This window comes from Sus scrofa, chromosome 1 (genome assembly GCF_000003025.6).
Source record: "Sus scrofa isolate TJ Tabasco breed Duroc chromosome 1, Sscrofa11.1, whole genome shotgun sequence".
In the NCBI taxonomy this organism is placed as follows: domain Eukaryota; kingdom Metazoa; phylum Chordata; class Mammalia; order Artiodactyla; family Suidae; genus Sus; species Sus scrofa.
The window spans coordinates 169,057,832-169,079,434 of record NC_010443.5 but is presented as its reverse complement, the minus strand read 5'-3'; the positions used below and the strand labels follow the sequence as shown (position 1 = coordinate 169,079,434).

The 21,603-nt window shown below is 40.3% G+C and overlaps 2 protein-coding genes across 5 annotated transcripts in view; both read right to left on the bottom strand.

Annotated features, from left to right (window-relative positions):
- The window catches only part of THSD4 (thrombospondin type 1 domain containing 4), a 577,157-nt gene that overhangs the window by 249,125 nt on the left and 306,429 nt on the right, over window positions 1–21,603 (bottom strand). The gene's annotated exons all lie outside the window — the stretch shown is intronic.
- On the bottom strand, window positions 14,143–15,301 carry NANOG (Nanog homeobox). Its single transcript, NM_001129971.1, is given in 1 exon segment — window positions 14,143–15,301. A coding segment is annotated over 1 exon segment (915 nt). The 5' UTR covers window positions 15,109–15,301; the 3' UTR covers window positions 14,143–14,193.

Here is a 21,603-nt window from a genome sequence, read left to right as displayed (position 1 = left end):
TTTCTATGGACAGGAGCTCCTGCAGTCCCTTGGATCCTGAGGCAACTTGGATGAAAACTATATGCTGAGAGCCTTGAACAAAAAGGCAAAGGAATTTAGGATCCTCACTGCCTGCATACAGATTTCGTTTGAGTGAAAGAAAGTAAAATCACCTTAGGGACACCACTACGGTTATTCTGAGTCTTCTGTTTGTGCAACAGATTCTAATCTTAATGGAATACTTCAAAGCAACAGCTTTCTACTACATGCTAAGCCAATTTTAATATCAAACAGTTTTTTTTTATACCATGAGATAATCTTAAGATGCAAAAGCTGTAGTTCAAGTAAGCTACAGACAGGTATCACTGTATTATCTCAGTGATTATCATATATTATCTCAGTTCAGCTTAATCAAGGAACATCTCAGATTCACACAGGACAGTGAGGTTCCAAACTGATTTGCAACTTAAGAAGCCAAAGGATGGCTATGCTCCATCATTTTCTCCAAGAGAGAAGCCTCTGCTCCAAGGCAGGATGGCACCTGAGCTGGCACTTTACCATGTAGGGAAGAGATAAATGTGAACCCAAGCTGCCTGAACTGAGTGCCACAGAGGAGGCTCTGTCCTGAATGCTTCCAAAGCCTGAAGTTGTAATTGGTCCCCCTAGTGACTCTACCATGGACTTAAACAAAATGCACACTCTTTTCCTGACATGAAGCCTCATGGAGAAGCTCAAAAGATGGACTGAGTGCTTGCAAGAGCCCCTGGGGGAAGTGAGATGTGTTTGTGACATATAGCTTTAGACTTCTTCCTCTATAGCCCACATGGGAAGTTTCTAAACTCAAATCCTTTTCTATTATGACAATAATAATATTGACCCTTATTTTAATCCTCCTCATCCTCTGCAGTCTGCAGTTTTCTTGACCCAACAGCTTGGGCATGTCCTCTTTGATTTGTTGGGTACCAAATCCCCTGAGCGAAGGAAAAAAAATGATTCATTTTCTCCTATGTTACTTTTCTAACTAACAAAGAGCAACTATGCTTTTAGTATTTTCGTTTTGTATAGTGTTATTATCTGGGGGCTGGATATTGGGGACCAAGAGCTAATCACAGGAAAACATGCAAAGTCCATTGCTCTGTGGAGACAGACATCACTCTGGGAGGGGCTGGCTTGTGGGCCATCTTTGTCTCTAGAAAAGGGACCTCCTTCAGTTCCTCGACCTTTGCATTTGTGGGTAGGGCTGGAACAGCTCCAAGAAGTAGGAGGGGGCACTTTATTTTGCATCCCTCCCCCAAATAACCCAATGATTCAAGTTTGTAAGGAGAAAAGCGAAGCTGGGTTGCTATCAGCAGTTGTCAACTTGAATTGTTAGCAGTTTCTACCTTTCGAGGAAACTGTGACTTAGGTCACTCGCGCCCTTTCTTTCTGAAAGGCAATAAATCGTCCCCATTTCCTCAGCCTCCCTCCTCTCACCCGCCATGGGCCTTAGCCAGGTCAGCTGTATCAATACTTTGGAAGGTGCGTGAACCATTAAGTGGGGATTTAGTGGAGGTCTTTCTACCAGCACTTCATCAGAGCACATAAATCGCTTCCTAGGCCCTGAAAGAGAAACATATGCCCCAAATATGTCGATTTACAAAATATTTTCATATCTTTAGGGTATTTTATTTCTCCGGCTTCTTGTGACACAAATAGCATGTAACCCTGACCCCGGGATTTTTTAATAACCAGCTGTGAAATTTCACTAGCACTGGCATAAAATCAAGAACCGAAAATAATTCATCCCAGTGTATGGGGGCTTCTGTCCTCCTGTGATGGGGCTTTGATTTGGTAATGGTTTATAAAGCCACTCTTCTTCCTGAACTGAAACAGAACTTAAAAGAAAAATATTGAATTCTCTAATGGGCAAGGATCCAGACAGTATTTCTTTTGGGGTCCATGGTGTGGTGGTGGGGGGGAGGGAGTTAGAATATAAGAGAGCAAAGAGGAAACTCTGTATAATACATACTTAGGCTGCTTGAAAGCTTTTGAAAATATTTAATTAAAGTCCAGTGTCCTGTTGGATCTGGAAGCTGCCTGTGTTTTTGCACCAGCCTTTGCAAGTCTCAAGACTCTGGGACTGACTGATCATGACCTGGGCCCTCTGTTGTATTGAGAGCACAAAGCTTAGAAAGGAAAAGATGGGAACAGAGATGAGCCCAACCCTTTCTTTTTATGTTGGTGTTCATCTATTTTACCATAATTAAAACCATTAATATCTCCCTCCCAACAAGTTTGGTTTGCAAATAAAAACTGTAGATGCAAGTTAAAAAATAGTTTTACCTAACTTTTTTTTTTTTCATTAAGGTTCAGGTGTAAGTTTAAAAGCACCTCCCCTAAGCTGCTATGCATAATTTCCTTAACAAATTGATCCTTGCCGTCTTCAATCAAATTAAAGTTGGATTCCATCTGGGTGTTCCATACTCAGAGGCCACCTGAGAGATATGCTGTGAACATGAGGAAGAGCTGGGTCCAGGCTGCTAGGTACGGGATGCCCTTGTTGGCACCCACAGCCTGAGCCTCATATGTGCCAGGACAACTGCAGGTATGGGGGCCGCTAAGTAGGGCTGGGTTCACATCCAGCAACTCTGATGTGCTGCTGGGCAAGGTGACTACCTTGAGCCTCCCTTTCTGCAGCTCTAATGGATGACAGCAGCCCCTCCTTCACAAGGTAGCTGTGGCCGATTCGAGAGTATATGTAAAACATCTGGCAGGACGGACAAAACATAGTATGAGCTGGACAAATATTTACCCACTGGATGAAAGAAGCTGCTACCCCCAAGACAAAGAGAGCTCATGCAGGCACTTTCAGGGCAATCAAGTTGTGATTTCTGTCCACAATGAAATGTGTGGAGTTCTTGGAATAAAATAGAACCCACGTTCATAAACAAAAGTTGATGCATACTAGCTGTACGATGCATGCACAAGAATCCAATAAGCTTCCTGGACCCTCAGTTTACTCATCTATAAAATGGGGAGAATAATGAGCTACATTTCCTTCGCAGACGAGAAAGATCATGTGAAGGAAGCTCCTTGAACCTGTGGGGTGCCATACAGATATAGGTTTTTATTAAGTTTGAGATGGTTCCAGTCATAACTCAGGGGGGATGAGAAAATATTACAAAAATCAAAAGAATCTTAAGAGAGAGAGGTCCAGGGATGGAGGATGGATTTGTCAGTAAAGTTTCAGAAGATGCCACAGTCAGTCTCACAGTTAAATGTCAGACTCTCCAGCTGTCTCAAAAAACCTACCATCACCTCATTACCCCAGAGCACAGAGACGGCAGTGTGGGGCAAGCTGGCTTAGTGTTCATGCTTTGATGCCAACCTAAGGTTTCCCCAAACCATTTTACCCTAAGTAACCCAAGCGGGTTTGTTTATTTTAAGACATGAGGAACAATCTATGGTTCAGAGACCATCTTTTTGCTGCCTTCTCCCAGCCAAGACACCCACCTGAATGAACAAAATTTTATTTGGAAAGTGTGATGGCTGGTGTGGTTTTTTGAGTGGCTACTTTACGCATTATAGCGATTAACCCTTTTTCAACAGTTCATTACACAGTTTCTGAAAAACATAAAAGAGATTTCATGGAGGGCAAATGGTTTAAACATGGCATGCTTCAGGAATAATGCTTGCCACACACACTTTGATTCGTGCTACCAGGTTCCATGAGCATGGAATCAATTTAGGGGCTTTTACAGAAACATGAATGAATAAGGGGGGTTTCCACTTCGAAGAAGACCCGGGTTACCTCTGGGCCTGAGAAAAGAAAGGAAAGAGGGGTCTGCTTCCTAAACTGCTAGGTTTCTTCTTGGAAACTTTCTTCTCTCAGGCTCAGGGAGGAGAAGCCAGGTCTTTCGCTTTCCCACAAAAAGCTTCCCTTCAAAACAAAACCTAAGATGGAAAGAACTGACATACTACTTCAGACTCATGGTACACCATCCACTGGAGCCATGGACGCGGAGAGCACATTATTTTGAGAAAAAGTGAAGCCGCCAACATCCAAAGCATCAAGTGTACAATATCAGTAACATTTAAATATATCTGACAGATCATGAAGAAAAAGCAAACACTTCAATAGAAAAATGTGCAAAGGAGAGAAACAGGGAGTTCAGAAATGAAATGGAAGGGACAGTTATGGAAAAATGTTCCACCTCGCTAGCGACCAAAGGTAGGCAAACAAAAGTAAGGTATCATTCATCAACTCACAAAATTTGTAATGGTTACAAAATATAATAATGCTCAGTGTTGTCAAGGGTATAGGGATAAGGATAAACTTTCATCTTCTAGTAATGAAAGAGCAAATCTTACAGGAACGGGGAACTCTTCTGCGGACAATTTGTCAAGAGTCACAAAGATGTTCATTCCCCTTTGATCGAAATAGCTCCTTTGATTTATGTTGAGAAAATAAACATGTATATAAAAATGAACATGGAAAGATGTTCACTGTCGTACAACAGGGTTGGGAACTTTCTATAAAGGGCCAGACAGCGTATAACTTGGGCTTCACACACCAAACAGTCTCTGTGGCTATTCAACTCTACTACTGTAGGAGAAACCAGCCAAAGACAATAAATACATAGTGAAATGCGCATGGCTGCATTCCAACAAAACTTTATTTATAAAAACAGGGAGCCACAGACTGGATTTGGTCCATGAACTATAGTTGGCCAACCTGTATAGTACAATTGATAATAATAATAATTGTAGAATCGCCTAATGCGTATAATATGGAAATGGTAAAATAATTTATTTTACACAGGCTTTATTTATTTATTTATTTTTTTTGCTTTTTAGGGTTGCATCTGTGGCATATGGAAGTTCCCAGGCCAGGGATCTAATCGGAGCTACAGCTGCAGGCCTACACTACAGCCACAGCAACATGGGATCCAAGCCTTGTCTGCAACCTACACCGCAGCTCACAGCAATGCCAGATCCCCAACCCACTGAGCAAGGCCAGAGATTGAACCCACATCCTCATGGATGCTAGTCAGATTGGTTTCCACTGTGCCACAATGAGAACTCCCTTATACAGCTTTTATAAAATTTTCTCTTTTAGTGATTTGGAAAAATGCTTGTGTGAAAAAAAATCAGGGTACAAAACTGTAGGTTTAGAATGATCTCAGTTTTTAAGGGAAAGAGAATGTGTGAGGATGGATAAAGGATTAGAAAGAAATACACAAGGATTTAACAGTGATAGTGGTTTTAATTTTCCTTTTATATACTTCTTGGGATATGAATTTTCTATAATGTATACATATTTGATTTTTAAAATAGAAAAAAAAAGTTTAAAATGACAGAAATGGTCTTCTGGTGTGAATATAGTGGACTGAGTCAGGATTCTCCCCCTCCAGCTTGTGGAAATAATCCAAAAATGAGGACAAAAGGGAGAAACTCACTATTCTTCATGCCTGGCAAAACCAAGAAGGATACATCAACTTTTTAAAGGGGTACAAAAGGCAAAGAAATTTTCTCTGGCACTCTAGAGGAGGAAGTGTAGAGAAGGGGAGGAGTGAGAGTATAGGGTCATCAGATCTCACAGAGCCCTAAAAAGCTGCACATCTGGAGGGCGAGAGACATACGCAGGTGACACAGGAAGATCTGCCTGCGGGAGAGGGTTCACAGATGCGGGTGAGCGGGGCAACAGCCAGAGGCAGATCTGAGGCTGTGGGCTTGAAGCCTATACCATTTGGGGGTCCTTTTGAGGATAAATAATACATTTTAAATACAAAATTAGGCACAATGCCTTTATTTAGAATGAACAAAGACAGGGTCATACACGTAAAAGTTTTAAGCTGATAAATTCTACACACACCACCAAGATACAGAAAAATAATGTTTCTAAAAACTAACTGCAACGATCTGCTGACCCACCTCTACCATATGGCTCTTCTATAATAGCCATCTCTCAATGTCTTTTTTCTTCATATTTTTTGGCTGCATAGTCCTTGATTACGTCTTCCCAGGACAATACTTTTTACAAGAACTGCAAGAGCTCAGGGAACACTGCTGCCACGAGCTTTCAGTGGAAATTTGTAGGAGGTGAACTACAGCCAACCACATGCTGACTGGGGAGACCATGGCAAAAGGACAAGAGGGGCCACTCTGAATACGCTAAGACCACAACAAATTGGAGTACTATAAGTTAGAAAAGGGAAAATAAACTGAAGAGGAGCAGAAGAAGAGATTAATAAAAATAAAAGCAGATATTAGTGAGTTAGAAGATTGAACATAGAATAAATAGAACTAAAAGCTTTTTTGGGAGAAAGACAGTTAATCTGCTGGCCGACTTAATCAGGAAAAGGGGGGAAACAGTAAATACACAAGAAAGAAATGTTTTAAGGAAATAACTACCAAATCGAAGCAAACTAAAAGAACCATAAAAGACTACTTTGCTAGACTCAAAATAAATACATTTGAAAACCTAGACGAATGAACAGTTTTTGAAGAAAATATAATTTACCTAAACTGACTCCAGAAAAAGAGATAATATAAACAGGCCAGTTTCCATGGGGGGAAAAATGAGGCAAGTTGGACAAAGAGCCTCATCTTCTAAAATCTACCACATCCAGCTGATTTCATATAGAATTTTCACCAAATTTCAAATAATCGAGAGTCCCAATGTAATTTAAATTATTCTAGAACACAGAAACAGAATAAAAGCTTCTACATTTTCTGATATGAACAGAAACAGAATGCTGCAAAGATGTCAGAAATAAAGTCACAGACCATCTCTTACAAACACCGATATGAAAATCCCAAATAAGATGTTAAACTGTTGAGAGTTTACCCAAGCGACTCCATGGTATTACTGCTTTGGCATCCATTTCGTTCTGCTAAGCAGTCTGCATGGACCTTAAACTGACACTAGCCCCCTCATGCAAGCACATGCCCTAGATAGCAGCTGCAGTCACATACAAATGTAAATTCCTGATATGACCTCCCTAATAGCCCTTGTGATCCATAGTCTCCCAAGGCCTGTCTGCCTTATGAGCCATTTCGATAAGCCCCCTGTGGGGCTTACCCAAACCCTACTCCTCTAAGCTGAATCAACAATCAGGCCCCAGCCTAAGAACCCCAAGCACTCTACCCACAGACCCTAATAAAGCCATGTGTCCCAGGTTCTGCCTCTCACTGTCTGGACTCTGCATTGACCTTGCCACATGGCCCCCTCAGGTATACTGTGTACTTCCACCAGGACCTGTGAGTAAATTACCTATCTATTCCAATTTCTCTTGCAGTCTGTTGTTGAACTATGCTCACCATCTAGCACCCTGTGCTCCACTTAACAAATTTAAAGAAGTCATAGCATAAACAGAATCCAGGTGGAGTTTATGCCAGGGATAGAGACAATTTAATATTAGGAAATACATTAATAGAATTCATCATGTTAACAAGTTTAAGAAGAAAAAGTACAGCAGTTCCTGCTGTGGCACAGTAGATTAATGATCTGGTGTTGCTGCAGCTGTAGCCTAGGTTGCAGCTGTGGTTCAGATTTGATCTCCGGCCTGGGAACTTTCACATGCCATGAGTGCAGCCAAAAAAGAAAAAGAAAGAAGAAGAAAAAGCACAATTCAACAGCTATTATTGATTAAAATAGTCAATGATGTAACAATAAATCTAAACCTACTAAAGAAATACAAGAAGCATCTTCAGCAAAGTTAAGAATAAGACAAACAGGAGTTCCCATTGTGGCTCAGCAGGAACGAACCCGACTAGTATCCATGAGGATGCCGGTTCACTCCCTGGCCTTGCTCAGTGGGTTTAGATCCAGCATTGCCATGAGCTGTGGGGTATGTCGCAGATGTGGCTTGTATTCTGAGTTGTTGTGGCTGTGGCTGTGGCCAGCAGCTGCAACTCTGATTTGACCCCTATACCGGGAAGTTCCATGTGCCAGGGGTGTGATCCTAAAAAAAAAAAAAAAAAAAGAGGGAAAGAGGGAGACAAAGAAACACTGATTTTATTCTTATTTAAATTTGTACCAGGAGTAGTAGCCTATATAATTAGACAAGAAAAAGAAACTAGGGCTAAAAAGATTGATTAGGAGGAGGCAAAATTATCAGGTGATATGGTTACATACCTTGAACACCCAAAAGGAAGAAAAAGCTGCTAAAAGAGTAAAATAATTTAGAAAAATAATTAGGAAGAAAAATTATACAGAAGTCAGTGAATTTCATATTTATCAATAATAGCCAGATCAAAGATATAATGGAAGAACCCATTTACAATGGCAATGAAAAGATAAAATACACATAAATTATTTTGAGAAGTATAAAAGTTACTTATAAAAATATTTAAAATATTTCTAAAGGCTCCGAAAGAACACTTGAACAAATGTAAAGTCATGCTGTGTTCTTGGATTGTGTACATTTAACATGACCTGAATATAAGTATCAATAGTTTCACCTCCTTGGAACTAGACAAATACCTACTTCCAAGATTTCATGCTGGGCTTCAGGAGGAATGCAAACATTAGCCAAACAAGAATTGTTCTGTACCATATTACATGTGACCTCATATACTGGTTGAGAATCTCTTGCGATTACTATAAAAATACTCGAAAATTACATATATATATACATATATGTATATATATGGCTATTATTGATAAATATGAAATTTACCGACTTCTGAATAATTTTTCTTCCTAATTATTTTTCTAAATTATTTTACTATTTCAGCAGTTTTTTCTTCCTTTTGGGTGTTCAAGGTATGTAACCATATCACCTGATAATTTTGCCTCCTCCTAATCAATATATATGTATACTGAGACTCAGAAAAGGCAACTAGATTTACCAACAAAGAGGTTACTGCTGACCTTCAAGAAAGCAGTTTCCATAGAATAGTGAGTCTGAAAAACAGTCAGCAACTGTTACCAAAAGCCATTCATTTCAGTGCCAAAAGAGAGGCACAGAGCTTCTCACCTGATCACAGGGAGCTGAACTGATGAAAAAAACTGACCTTCCTGCTCCAAATATATAACTAAATTGGATGAAATACATCTAGACACAAAAAAATCCCACACAGCCACATTCAGAATAAGAAAGGGAAATCCTCAAGGCATCAGAAATAAAGAGGAAATACAAAGGGTGCTGGCATAAAGCTGAAAGTCTTATGCTGGTACAAGACCCTAATGAACCCTGCAAAGATGATACAAATGCAATTTTAAAACAGTCCACAATTGAGAGTATAGCTCACCCCCTTCTAGGCTGAAAGGGAGCTGGACCTGAGGAGTTTTCTTAGCAACAACCCAGAAGTTTTAGGAACTGGTGGGGACTACTCAGTTGATATTGTATTCAAAAACAAAAGTTAACATTAAGCTTGGCCCACCCCTGGAGAAACACGTAGCATCTCAGAAAGAAGAATTTAGAATCTCCCTGTCGGTACAAAAGAGTCCCATTGAACCAGCTACACTCCAAAATTGTAAAGCATGGGAGAAATACCGAACCATGAGCTGGCATCAGCAGTCAAAATAAACAAGGGAATTCACACCCAGGTACAGCAGATGAGAAAACGCTAGGAGAAAATAAAAACAAAAACCAGAAAGGAAGCTTGGCAGCAGGGAGATAGGCAACTGGTTCCAGTGAAGGTTTGGGTGAGATCTGAGTAATACCTGTATACCACACACCAAAATTGAAAAAAATTAAGTGGGAGAATGAACACAGACTGAGCTAACTATGTGCCAGCCACTCTCCTAAAATGTAGCTTTCTCATATCATTCCCACTACCACGCTGTGGGGTAAAAGTCATGATGCCCATTTTTTTTTTTTTTCACTAAGTCTGAGAGTTTCACTTCCCTAAGATCACATAACTGGAACTGGATCTGGAATCTCAAAACTAGTAAAGAGGGAGAAACCGTAGCTACTAAAGCATAAAAAAAAAAAAAAAAAAAAAAAAAAACCCACATGTAAAATCAAGGATTTAATATCACCCAGGAAGGGAGAATTAAAGAAAGTTGATTTAAATGGAAGATGGATCCACTTCAGCTCTGACTGAGAAAACATTTTGAGATGGAGAGAAGAGTGTGGAAGAGTGCAGAAGCCTCAATGTCATGCGATCTATAAAACTAGGAACATCCCCCAAACTGGGATCACCTTTTCCTCCTGCGATTATTTTAGCAGGAAAGGAAAAAATGAGCTGACTTCAATTTGTCCAGCGTTTATTTTCTAAAAAAAGGATATTTGCCACAAGTAATTACTGTGAGAGGGAAGCTATTCCCGGTTAGAAAAGTTTTTCATCATGAAGCGGTATTTGACGATGTAATTATTTCCACAGGCTGAAAAACGAACCTGTCACTGAACTGCAGTAGTAACTGACTTCGACCACAAAGAAAATGGTGTGCACTGCAGATACACATAGTCACTAATTTTATAGGAGGAATGCCAATGTAGATATTAATAAAGATTTGCCATTCTATGAGAGGCATTATAAAATAATGTCGACCACACGGTCCTTGCCAGCAGGGTGACCTTGGACCTGGCCTGGGGACTCCCCTTCGCAGAAGGTGGGAGGAGGAGTCTGGGATTTCTAGGCACTTCGGACTCCAAATTCCACTTTATTCAGGCCTCCTTCTGCCTGGCAAGGTTGGCGATGTCCAATGCTCTGGAGGCAACAGTGAGCTCCGTTTTCTGTTAGTGATCTCAAAACATTTTAAAGATGAATTTGCAATAAGTTCCTCTTCTGCCACTGAACCACAGTCCTTTTGAGCCAAAAATAGTTGGTGCTGGTGAACTGTAATTCTGCCCAGGCAGGAAAATGAATCACAGAAAAATTCCTGAGAGGGTTTCCAGTTTAATCTTGTCAGCTTAGGGATAAGGATCGGAGGTCCAGAGACGGAGAGAGAGAGGGCCACGAAGGGCAGACCTTGGCCTAGGTCCCCATCTAGGGCTCCACACCACGGTGATGAGAATCAGAATTATGGCAGAAATGTAGATATGTTGAACCAATCAGCCCTAGAGAGAGCCATTCACATTAATGAAGAGAGCAGGAGCTGCAGTGGTGGTTGCTTATCCAACACCCATCCTCAGCCCTGCCCTCCTTCTTCCAGATCTGGAAACACTAGCTTCTAGTGGAGCTGAGGAAAATAGCAGAGAAATGGCCCTATGTGAAGGCACAGACTGCTTTACACGTTTATTGAATGAAGGCCACCAAGAAAGTCAGTAAGGGTCAGGAGAGCAGAGGACACTGGGCAGATGTCTGCTTCTAAGAAGACGGAAACTCTTAAGTGAAATTCAACCAGAATGCATATTTTATCAACCAGCAAGGACCAAACGCTTCGTCAGAAACCCATGACCTCTTTTAAATCAGAATGTTTCTGGAGTTCCTGTCGTGGCTCAGTGGTTAACGAATCCGACTAGGAACCATGAAGTTGCAGGTTCGATCCCTGGCCTCGCTCAGTGGGTTAAGGATCCGGCATTGCCATGAGCTGTGGTGTAGGTTGCAGATGTGGCTGGGATCTGGCGTTGTGGTGGCTCTGGCACAGGCCAGTGGGAACAACTCCGATTAGGGTACAACTCCGATTAGGCACCTAGCCTGGGAACCTCCCTATGCCGTGGATGCAGCCCTAGAAAATATAAAAAGACAAAAATAAATAAATAAATAAATTAGAATGCTTCTAACTAGGAAGGAGAATCTTTTTTTTTTTAATTTATTTTTTCCCACTGTACAGCAAGGGGATCAAGTTATCCTTACATGTACTCATTCTTTTTTCCCCACCCTTTGTTCTGTTGCAACATGAGTATCTAGACATAGTTCTCAATGGTACTCAGCAGGATCTCCTTGTAAATCTATTCTAAGTCGTATCTGATAACCCCAAGCTCCCACTCCCTCCCTCTCCCATCGGGCAGCCACAAGTCTATTTTCTAAGTCCATGATTTTCTTTTCTGTGGAAATGTTCATTTGTACTGGATATTAGATTCCAGTTATAAGTGATATCATATGGTATTTGTCTTTCTCTTTCTGACTCATTTCACTCAGTATGAGAGTCTCTAGTTCCATCCATGTTGCTGCAAATGGCATTATGTCGTTCTTCTTTATGGCTGAGTAATATTCCATTGCGTATATATACCACTTCTTCCGAATCCAATCATCTGTCGATGGACATTTGGATTGTTTCCATGTCCTGGCTATTGTGAATAGTGCTGCAATGAACACGAGGGTGCATGTGTCTCTTTTAAGTAGAGTTTTGTCCGGATAGATGCCCAAGAGTGGGATTGTGGGGTCATATGGAAGTTCTATGTATAGATTTCTAAGGTATCTCCAAACTGTTCTCCATAGTGGCTGTACCAGTTTACATTCCCACCAACAGTGCAGGAGGGTTCCCTTTTCTCCACAGCCCCTCCAGCACTTGTTATTTGTGGATTTATTAATGATGGCCATTCTGACTGGTGTGAGGTGGTATCTCATGGTAGTTTTGATTTGCATTTCTCTAATAATCAGCGATGTTGAGCATTTTTTCATGTGTTTGCTGGCCATCTGTATATCTTCCTTGGAGAACAGTCTATTCAGGTCTTTTGCCCATTTTTCCATTGATTGATTGGCTTTTTTGCTGTGGAGTTGTATAAGCTGCTTATATATTCTAGAGATTAAGCCCTTGTCAGTTTCATCATTTGAAACTATTTTCTCCCATTCTGTAAGTTGTCTTTTTGTTTTCTTTTTGGTTTCCTTTGCTGTGCAAAAACTTTTCAGTTTGATGAGGTCCCATGGGTTTATTTTTGCTCTAGTTTCTATTGCTCTGGGAGACTGACCTGAGAAAATATTCATGATGTTGATGTCAGAGAGTGTTTTGCCTATGTTTTCTTCTAGGAGTTGGATGGTGTCCTGTCGTATATTTAAGTCTTTCAGCCATTTGGAGTTTATTTTTGTGCATGGTGTAAGGGTGTGTTCTAGTTTCATTGTTTTTTTTTTTTTTTAATGATAAAAACAGGTATTTATTTGTATTTAATAAATGAACCAGTCACACTGGCAGGAGCATGGTGTGGCAAAATACGCAACTTCTTCCTACAAATACTAGGATGATGAACAAATGAGGGGTTGGTCAGAGCAGAAGAAATCAGTGAAGCACACGGTAGGGTAAAATAAAAACCCTTTCCCTTAACAAGTGAAGCCTCTCCCTCCCAGAAACCGTGAATAATCCATCACACATCTTTGTACTTTTTATTTTACATCTTGGTATTTTTGCTTCCTGTTTTTGAGGGTTAGATTCTCAATCATAAAGACATCCAGCAAATAGTATTCTATCTAGTCGCTATAGCCAGACACTTCTTTTATCATGTTCTCCATGTAAGAAGCCAGTGCTACTCAAGCCTCTTTGATGAGACTTCAATTATACCTGCCCAGTCCCACCTCCAAATTAGCACAGAAGGCATGAGACCAGGTTTTATCAAGTCAGAGAAACAAACCTAAACAAAAGTTCTAGAAAATACTATCACTTCCCAGATTGAATAGAATCATCATACAGTGGATTACTACCCAGCCATAAAAAAACCCCAAATAATGCCATTTCCAATGACACGGATGCAACTAGATGCTTATACTAAGTGAAATCAGAAAGAGAATGACAAATTCTATATGATATCACCTACATGTGGAATCTAAAATATGACAAAAATGAACCTATCTACAAAACAGAAACAGAAGCACAGATGTAGAGAACAGACCTGTGGTTGCCAAGGCTGGGGGGGGGGAGCGCAGAGGGATAGACAGGGATTTGAGGGTTGGTAGATGCAAACTATTACATTTAGAATGGAGAAACAATGAGGTCCCACTGTAGAGCACAGAGAACTATATTAAGTCCCTGGATGATGGAATATGAGAAAAAGAATGTATACCGGAGTCGCCTTTGTGGCTCAGCAGAAACGAATCTGACTAGCACCCATGAAGACGCAGGTTCAATCCCTGGCCTTTCTCAGTAGGTTAAGGATCCGGCGTTGCCATAAGCTGTGATGTAGGTCACAGATGCAGCTCAGATCCTGCATTGCTGTGATTGTGGCCTAGGCCAGCAGCTGTAGCTGCTCCGAATCAACCCCTAGCCCGAGAGCCTACATATGCCTAAAAAAAAAAAAAAAAAAAATGTGTATATGTATGACTGGGTCACTTTACGGTGCAGCAGAAATTGACACAACATTGTAAATCAACTATACTCCAATAAAATTTTTTAAAAAAATAAAATGATCGTCACATATCTTCAGGCTGTATGTTCATGGAGTAATTTGGGAATAAATCCATGATTTGCTGCTGGGTACCGCAGTACTTTGAAGTCTGCTGTATTACATTATGATTTTCCCCAGCAGTTTCCAAGACGGCCTCCAAATCACTGATAGAATTTTGCTGAAACTGGAGCTGGGGCTGCAGGAATTCCTCAACATAGTTGTTGAGCTGGCTATTCCAAGTCTGGTTATTCCAGGCTTGGGGGCACCAGGTCTGGCTGTTCCAGGTTTGGTTGCTCCAAGACTGGCTGTTCCAGGTCTGGTTGCTCCATGATGGGTTATTCCAGCTCTGATTACCCCACACGGGCAGGTTTCCAGAAGCGTTCACCAGGCATCCTTGGTGATAGGAATAGAAGCCCGGGTATTCTGTACTGGCTGAGCCCTGAATCACACTGTTGCTATTCCTTGGCCAGTGGTTTTTCTGCCACCTCTTACATTTCATTCGCTGGTTCTGGAACCAGGTTTTAACCTGTTTGTAGCTAAGGTTCAGGATGTTGGAAAGTTCTTGCATCTGCTGGAGGCTGAGGTACTTCTGCCTCTGAAATCTGTCGTTGAGGACACAGAGCTGGGTCTGCGAGAACACAGTTCTGATCTTCTGCTTCTTGACTGGGACCTTTTCCTCCTTGTCTGTGCTCTTCTCTGCAGATGTGGGCAGTGGTTTTACTCTGGGGCTTGTGGAAGAATCAGGGCTGTCCTGAATAAGCAGATCCATGGAGGAAGGAAGAGGAGAGACAGTCTCGGTGTCGAGGGTCTCAGCAGCTGACATCTGCAAGGAGGCATAATTTTCTTCAGGCCCATAAACCTCAGGCATTGGTGAAGATTCGCTGGAAATGGATGCTTCGGGGCAAAGCAGGCTTTGGGGACAAGCTGGATCCACACTCATGTTGAGTTGAAGAGGGGGGAAAAAAAAAACAACAACCAAAGAGCTGGATTGTAGGAAAAGTCCAGGCTTAAGTGTCTAGATAGAAGAGCTTAGAATCATGAAGATCTCCTCCAGGTGTTAAAAGTATCAAAAAATGGGATGAAGTGAGTCACCCTTACGAGAACAGGAGCTAACCACCCCAATCTAGCAAAATCTAGTTTCATTGTTTTGCATGCATCTGTCCAGGTTTCCCAGCAATGCTTGCTGAATAGACTTTCCTTTTCCCATTTTATGTTCTTGCCTCCCTTGTCAAAGATTAATTGACTATAGGTGTCAGGGTTTATTTCCGGGTTCTCTATTCTGTTCCATTGGTCTGTCTGTCTGTTTTGATACCAGTACCACACTGTTTTCATGACTGTGGCTTTGTAGGATTTCTTCAAGTCTGGGAGAGTTATGCCTCCTGCTTGGTTTTTGTTTCTCAGGATTGCTTTGGTGATTCTGGGTCTTTTGTGGCTCCATATAAATGTTTGGATTGTTTGTTCTAGTTCTGTGAAAAATGTCATGGGTAATTTGATAGGGATTGCATTGAATCTGTAGATTGCTTTGGGTAGGATGGCCATTTTCACAATATTGATTTTTCCAATCCAGGAACATGGAATATCTTTCCATTTCTTTACATCTTCTTTGATTTCTTTGATTAAAGTTTTATAGTTCTCGGCATATAAGTCCTTTACCTCCTTGGTCAGGTGTATTCCGAGGTGTTTGATTTTGTGAGGTGCAATTTTAAAAGGTATTGTATTTACGTATTCCTTTTCTAACATTTCATTGCTGGTATACAGAAATGCCACTGACTTCTGAATGTTAATCTTATATCCTGCTACTTTGCTGAATTTATTAATCAGTTCAAGGAGTTTTTGGGTTGAGTCCTTAGGGTTTTCTATGTATAGTATCATGTCATCTGCATACAGTGACAGTTTGATCTCTTCTCTTCCTATATGGATGCCTTTTATTTCTTTTGTTTGCCTAATTGCTGTGGTTAGGACTTCTAAAACTATGTTGAAGAGCAGTGGGGAGAGTGGGCATCCCTGTCTTGTTCCAGATTTGAGTGAGAAGGCTTTCAGTTTTTCCCCATTGAGGATTATATTTGCTGTGGGTTTATCATAAATGGCTTTATGTTCAGGAATGTTCCCTCTATACCCACTTGGCGGGGGTCTTGATCATGAATGGATGTTGGACTTTGTCAAATGCTTTTTCTGCGTCTTTTGAGATGATCATATGGTTTTTGACTTTTTCATTTGTTAATGTGGTGTATGACGTTGATTGATTTGCGTATGTTGAAACATCCTTGTGAACCTGGGATGAACCCAACCTGGTCATGGTGTATAATTTTTTTGATATGTTGTTGGATTCGGTTGGCTAAGATTTTGTTGAGAATTTCTGCATCTATATTCATCAATGATATTGGGCGATAGTTTTCTTTTTTGGTGGTATCTCTGCCTGGTTTTGGAATGAGGGTGATGGTGGCATCATAGAATATCTTTGGGAGTATTCCTTCTTCTTCAACCTTTTGAAAGAGTTTAAGGAGGATGGGCATCAGTTCCTCTTTATACATTTGATAGAATTCACCTGTGAAGCCATCTGGTCCTGGACTTTTATTTGTAGGGAGTGTTTTTATGACATCTTCAATTTCATTTCCAGTGATTGGTCTGTTCAATTGGTCCTGTTTCTTCTTGATTCAGTTTTGGCAGGCTGTAAGGTTCTAGAAAATTGTCCATTTCTTCCAGATTGTCAAATTTGTTGGCATATAGTTGTTCATAGTATTCTCTTATGGTTTTTTGTATTTCTGCAGTATCCATTGTGATTTCTCCTTTTTCATTTATAATTTTGTTTATTTGAATTCTTTTTCTCCTCTTTTTAGTGAGTCTGGCCAGGGGTTTGTCAATTTTGTTCACCTTTTCAAAGAACCAGCTCTTGGTTTTATTAATTTTCTCTATTGTTTTTTGAGTCTCTATTTTATTGATTTCTTCTTTGATCTTTATAATTTCATTCCCTCTGCTGACTTTCGGTCTTTTTTGTTCTTCTTTTTCTAATTCGTTTAGGTGGAGGGTTAAGTTGTCAATTTGGGATCTTTCTTCTTTTTTGAGAAAGGCCTGTATTGCTATAAATTTCCCTCTGAGCACTGCTTTTGCGGCCTCCCATAGATTTTGAGAGGTTGTGTCTTCATTATCATTTGTTTCAAGGTATTTTTTAGGAAGGAGAATCTTAACTCTAAGTCTTACTCCATCACTAGGTCTCCCTAAACCATGAATTCCCTACAGCATCATAGGTGGGTCACTGCATGTCTCTAAGCTGCAGTTTCCTCACCTGTAAATTGGGAATAATAAATTCACAGTTCAACCAACCTTGGAGCTGAGAAAAGAGTTACATAAGCTTAAGAAGTGGACTTAAAGGATGATAAGGAGAAGGAGGAAAAGGAGAATTTTGATGTTGATATTGTTATCTTTGGCCCCTGGTTGGAGTTGAGGCTAAGAACTCTTCTTTCTGATATGACAGATCTGGTTTAAAGAACAGATCTTGGGCAAAACACATAGTTTTTCTGAGCCTTGGTTTCCACAAATTTAAATTGGTAATGGGGAGTTCCTGTCATGCCTCAGCAGTTAACAAACCTGACTAGTTGACTAGTATCCATGAGGCCTTGCTCAGTGGGTTACAGATCTGGTGTTGCTGTGAGCTGTGGTGTAGGTTGCAGACACAGCTTGGATCCTGCGTTGCTGTGGCTGTGGTGTAGGCCGGCAGCTGTAGCTCCTATTGGACACTTAGCTTGGGAACCTCCATGTGCCACAGGTGCGGCCCTAAAAAGACAAAAGACAAAAAAATAAACAAATAAATTTGTAATGATAATGGCAACTTTCATTGGGAAAATAATTTAGGGGAGATTCATGGCCAGTTTGTTCTTCTGATGATACTCATGGAAACAATAGCATGTGGACCTTTCTGAGAGCTAATGCAGAAAAGCAGAACCATTCTCCATGGACATTCTTCATGATTCAACTGTGCCGGTGGAGTCAGTAAGATCAGCAGACAGAACTTCCCTGGTGGTCAGGGCTTCAGAAGCTGTGTAGGAAAATATTTCAAAAGCTCCTTTTGGGGAATAATCTTGTCTTCATCATAGTTTCAAATCCTGAGAAAGTCCAGATCCAGAGAAAAGCTGTCTGATGGGCCCATTGAGAAAGAGACACTAACACACATTCAAAGGGCCTATTACTGTCTACAGTCTTCTTTCTCATGTGTTAAATTTTGCTCACAACCCTAAGAGGCAAGCAGAGTGTATGCAGTCTTCATTCCCCGGAGTAAGAAACAGAGGCTGTGAAAGTTCAAGTTCAAAATACTTTCCTAAGTAAACTGCCAACCAATCAGATGCTGGCCTCATGACACAGCACTGCCTCTCACTCCACTTCACCAAGTTCAAGAAGAGGACTCTCACTTAAGCAAAATGTCCAGTCAAAAGCCAAATATAAGTCATTAGTCATTAATAATATTTAGTCCGTTATAATTCCAATATATCAAAAAAGACATAAACCATACATTTACATATATTCAAATCTATGAAGTTTGGGGAAAGTTTAAGAAGAAGGGACTCAAGAAGAATGGGTGTCTGATACTTTGGAACCGAGCTGAAGGGCTCAAGGTTGCAGGCAGCCCTACTTGGCCTTGGACCTCCTTTCTTAGCTCTCTCACTATCCCTGCAGAGTGCTTTCATAGCTTGTTGATATTTTGTATTCCTGGTTGTGTAAGACTATTTTACTGGTAATCCAATATCCATTCTCACTCCCCTTCTTTTCTTGATGTCCTCATCAGAAATACTCACTTTCCCAACCTCCCTCATAGGCTAGGGATGGGCAGGCCAACAGTTCTGGCCAGTGACATATAAGCTGAGCTCAGTGGGAGGTAACGTAAGGGGAAAGTTTTGCTTTCCTATTAAAAGTTACTGTGCTGCCTTTCCATCATTCTGCCTTGAATTCAGATGTGATGGTCGGCTACCCCGTGACCATGTAGAAAAGGCCAAGGGAATCAGGAGAAAGGATGTTATTGTTAAAGTACTGAACAACAACTTTGGTCACTGCCCACTTCTAGACCTTCTGTTATGAGAGGAAACCAAATCCCTCTTGGTTTAAGTCACTGTAAGCTGGTTACTATTACTTGAAGCCAAACACATTACTAAATGATATGGCTGGGTATCTTAGGCCCTTTTGTGATGAGAGTGGGGTCAGAAGGAGCAGAGATCAGTTTTTTGTTTTTTGTTTTTTTTTAACCTCATGTTGATGTTGGATTTTGGGAAGGGTACCCATGGTTCTCAGCCACTTCTCTGGTGTTAAAAGCTAGAAGGATGTATTTTCAAGGAGTGGCTAGGAAACACCAAGAATCTCTACCTTCTTATGATCCACTTAGGGAAGTTCATTTATTAGAAACCATAGTGCTCTCATAAATGTCTACAGAATGAAAGACTGAATTAATGAGGTGAGAAAATAACATTTTAGTCAGCAGATACAATAAAATGATTGCTCTAACCAGCTATGGGCATCTTTTCTTCTTCCTTCCTTCCTCCCACCCTCCCTCCTTTCCTTCCTCCCTCCCTCCTTTCCTTCCATTGTAATTTAAAAACTCAGTGGATCAATGGAAAGAAGAAAGAGGCTAAAGTAAAGAGAGGAACAAAAAGATAGAGAGGGAGAGAAGGGAAAGAAAAAGTGACAAGAGTAAGGAAAAGAAAGGCTCGTCTTCTCTCTCTGAGCTGCATATACCTGAGAAAATCATTCTCTGGGTTGTCACTGCCTTTTGGAGTTGAATGGAGGTCCTGAGCTACTTAGAAAAATTAGCTTAGCTACTTCCTGTGCTGTGAAAAAATTACATCTATTTTTAAAAGTTTCATTTCCCCAGGAATTCTTAAGCTTAATAACTCAAATTGTATAAATATATTTAGAAGGTAGAGCTATCTTTCAGTACTTTCCATGCGAGTTTAACAATATGGTAATCCAAGTCATCAGACTATCTTGTCCTGGATCTTTGAGAATTAACTGGACCTTTTTTCTTTACAAAGTCTAAAAGTTATACTTAAAGCCCAAATTTGTCGTTATTGGAGGTTTTTTTCCCCTCAATCAAGTACAAATGTTTTGTTGTTGTTTTTTAGCTTAGTGAATATCCTCCTTTTTCCTCTCCCCAGACAATCTCACAAGTAGCAGTTAAACAAACAAACAAACAAACAAATTCCTGAGCAACAGTTTTGTTTTTAAACAAGTCTAACAAAGGTAGTCTGGTCACATGTCTAAAAACCAAAATTTTATGTGTACTTTGATCTCTGACCAATTTTCACTTCCATGAATTTATCTTTAAACGTCAATCGTGTGCAATCTGTAAGCATGGGAGTGTTCACGGCATTGCTTCCAATAATGACAAAAGAAGGCCATGTGGTAGGTTAGATTCATGCTTGGAAATACGTATTCTTCCCAGGTCCCTCTCTGCGAAGCCTGTGTATATTCTGCCCCCCAAATTCAGGCTGGCCAATGATTTTTTTTGGCCAATGAAATATTCACAACCAAGATGCAACCCAAGGCTTGACAAGCATTTTGTGCAATAGGGCTTGCACTCATGCACATTTGCTGTCATATGAGAAAACACACAACACTGCTGGTAACAGTGTGAGAAAATCTCAGGAATGACAGACTCATGGGTCAGAGCATCACTATCTATCTCATAAGGTACTAGTGCTACCCCAGCCAGTCTGCAAACTCACGACCACAAATAAGAAGCACTGCTTATTTCTGCAGGGCACCGAGACTTTGTAGTTGTCTTTTTATGAGTGTTATTATGACCATAGGTGACTGATACACAACCTAAATGTCAAAAAATAGAGAATTTCATAAGTTCTGATATAAATAGCAAAGAATTCAACAGTCATCATCATTAATGACAGTGATCTATGTACATATTGACATGGAAAGCATCTAAAATATATTAAGGAAAAAGTAAGTTATAAACATTTTATGTATAGCACAAATCCTTTCTTATATTTTATATATATATATTTCTGTTTATATGAACAGGAAAGAGCCTGAAAGAAACACACCAAATGTTAGCAGTGTTTCCCTCTGAGCGGTAAGAATATAAATATTTTCACTTTCTTCTTTATGAGCATCTGTATTTTTTGTACCAATAAAAAAATAAGCTTGTAGCAATTTTCAGTCAGAATGAAAACAATATAGTTATTTCATTTAGAAAAAAATTAAAGCTTGAATAGAATTCTGGCTGTAATTTGCTGGGTATTCTTGGCCTTCCATAGGAAAAAGGTATTTATTTCCCTAAAGAGTTAGAAGTATGTCTTCTTAAAAATCTGGCAGCTAAAGGCTAAAGTATAATTAAATTAACATACCCTAAACAGGCCTGCCTACTGTTTCTCAAATTTATCCATCTCCTACCTCAACTGATAAAATGCCTTTGTTTCAGACTCTGATTAGCATATTT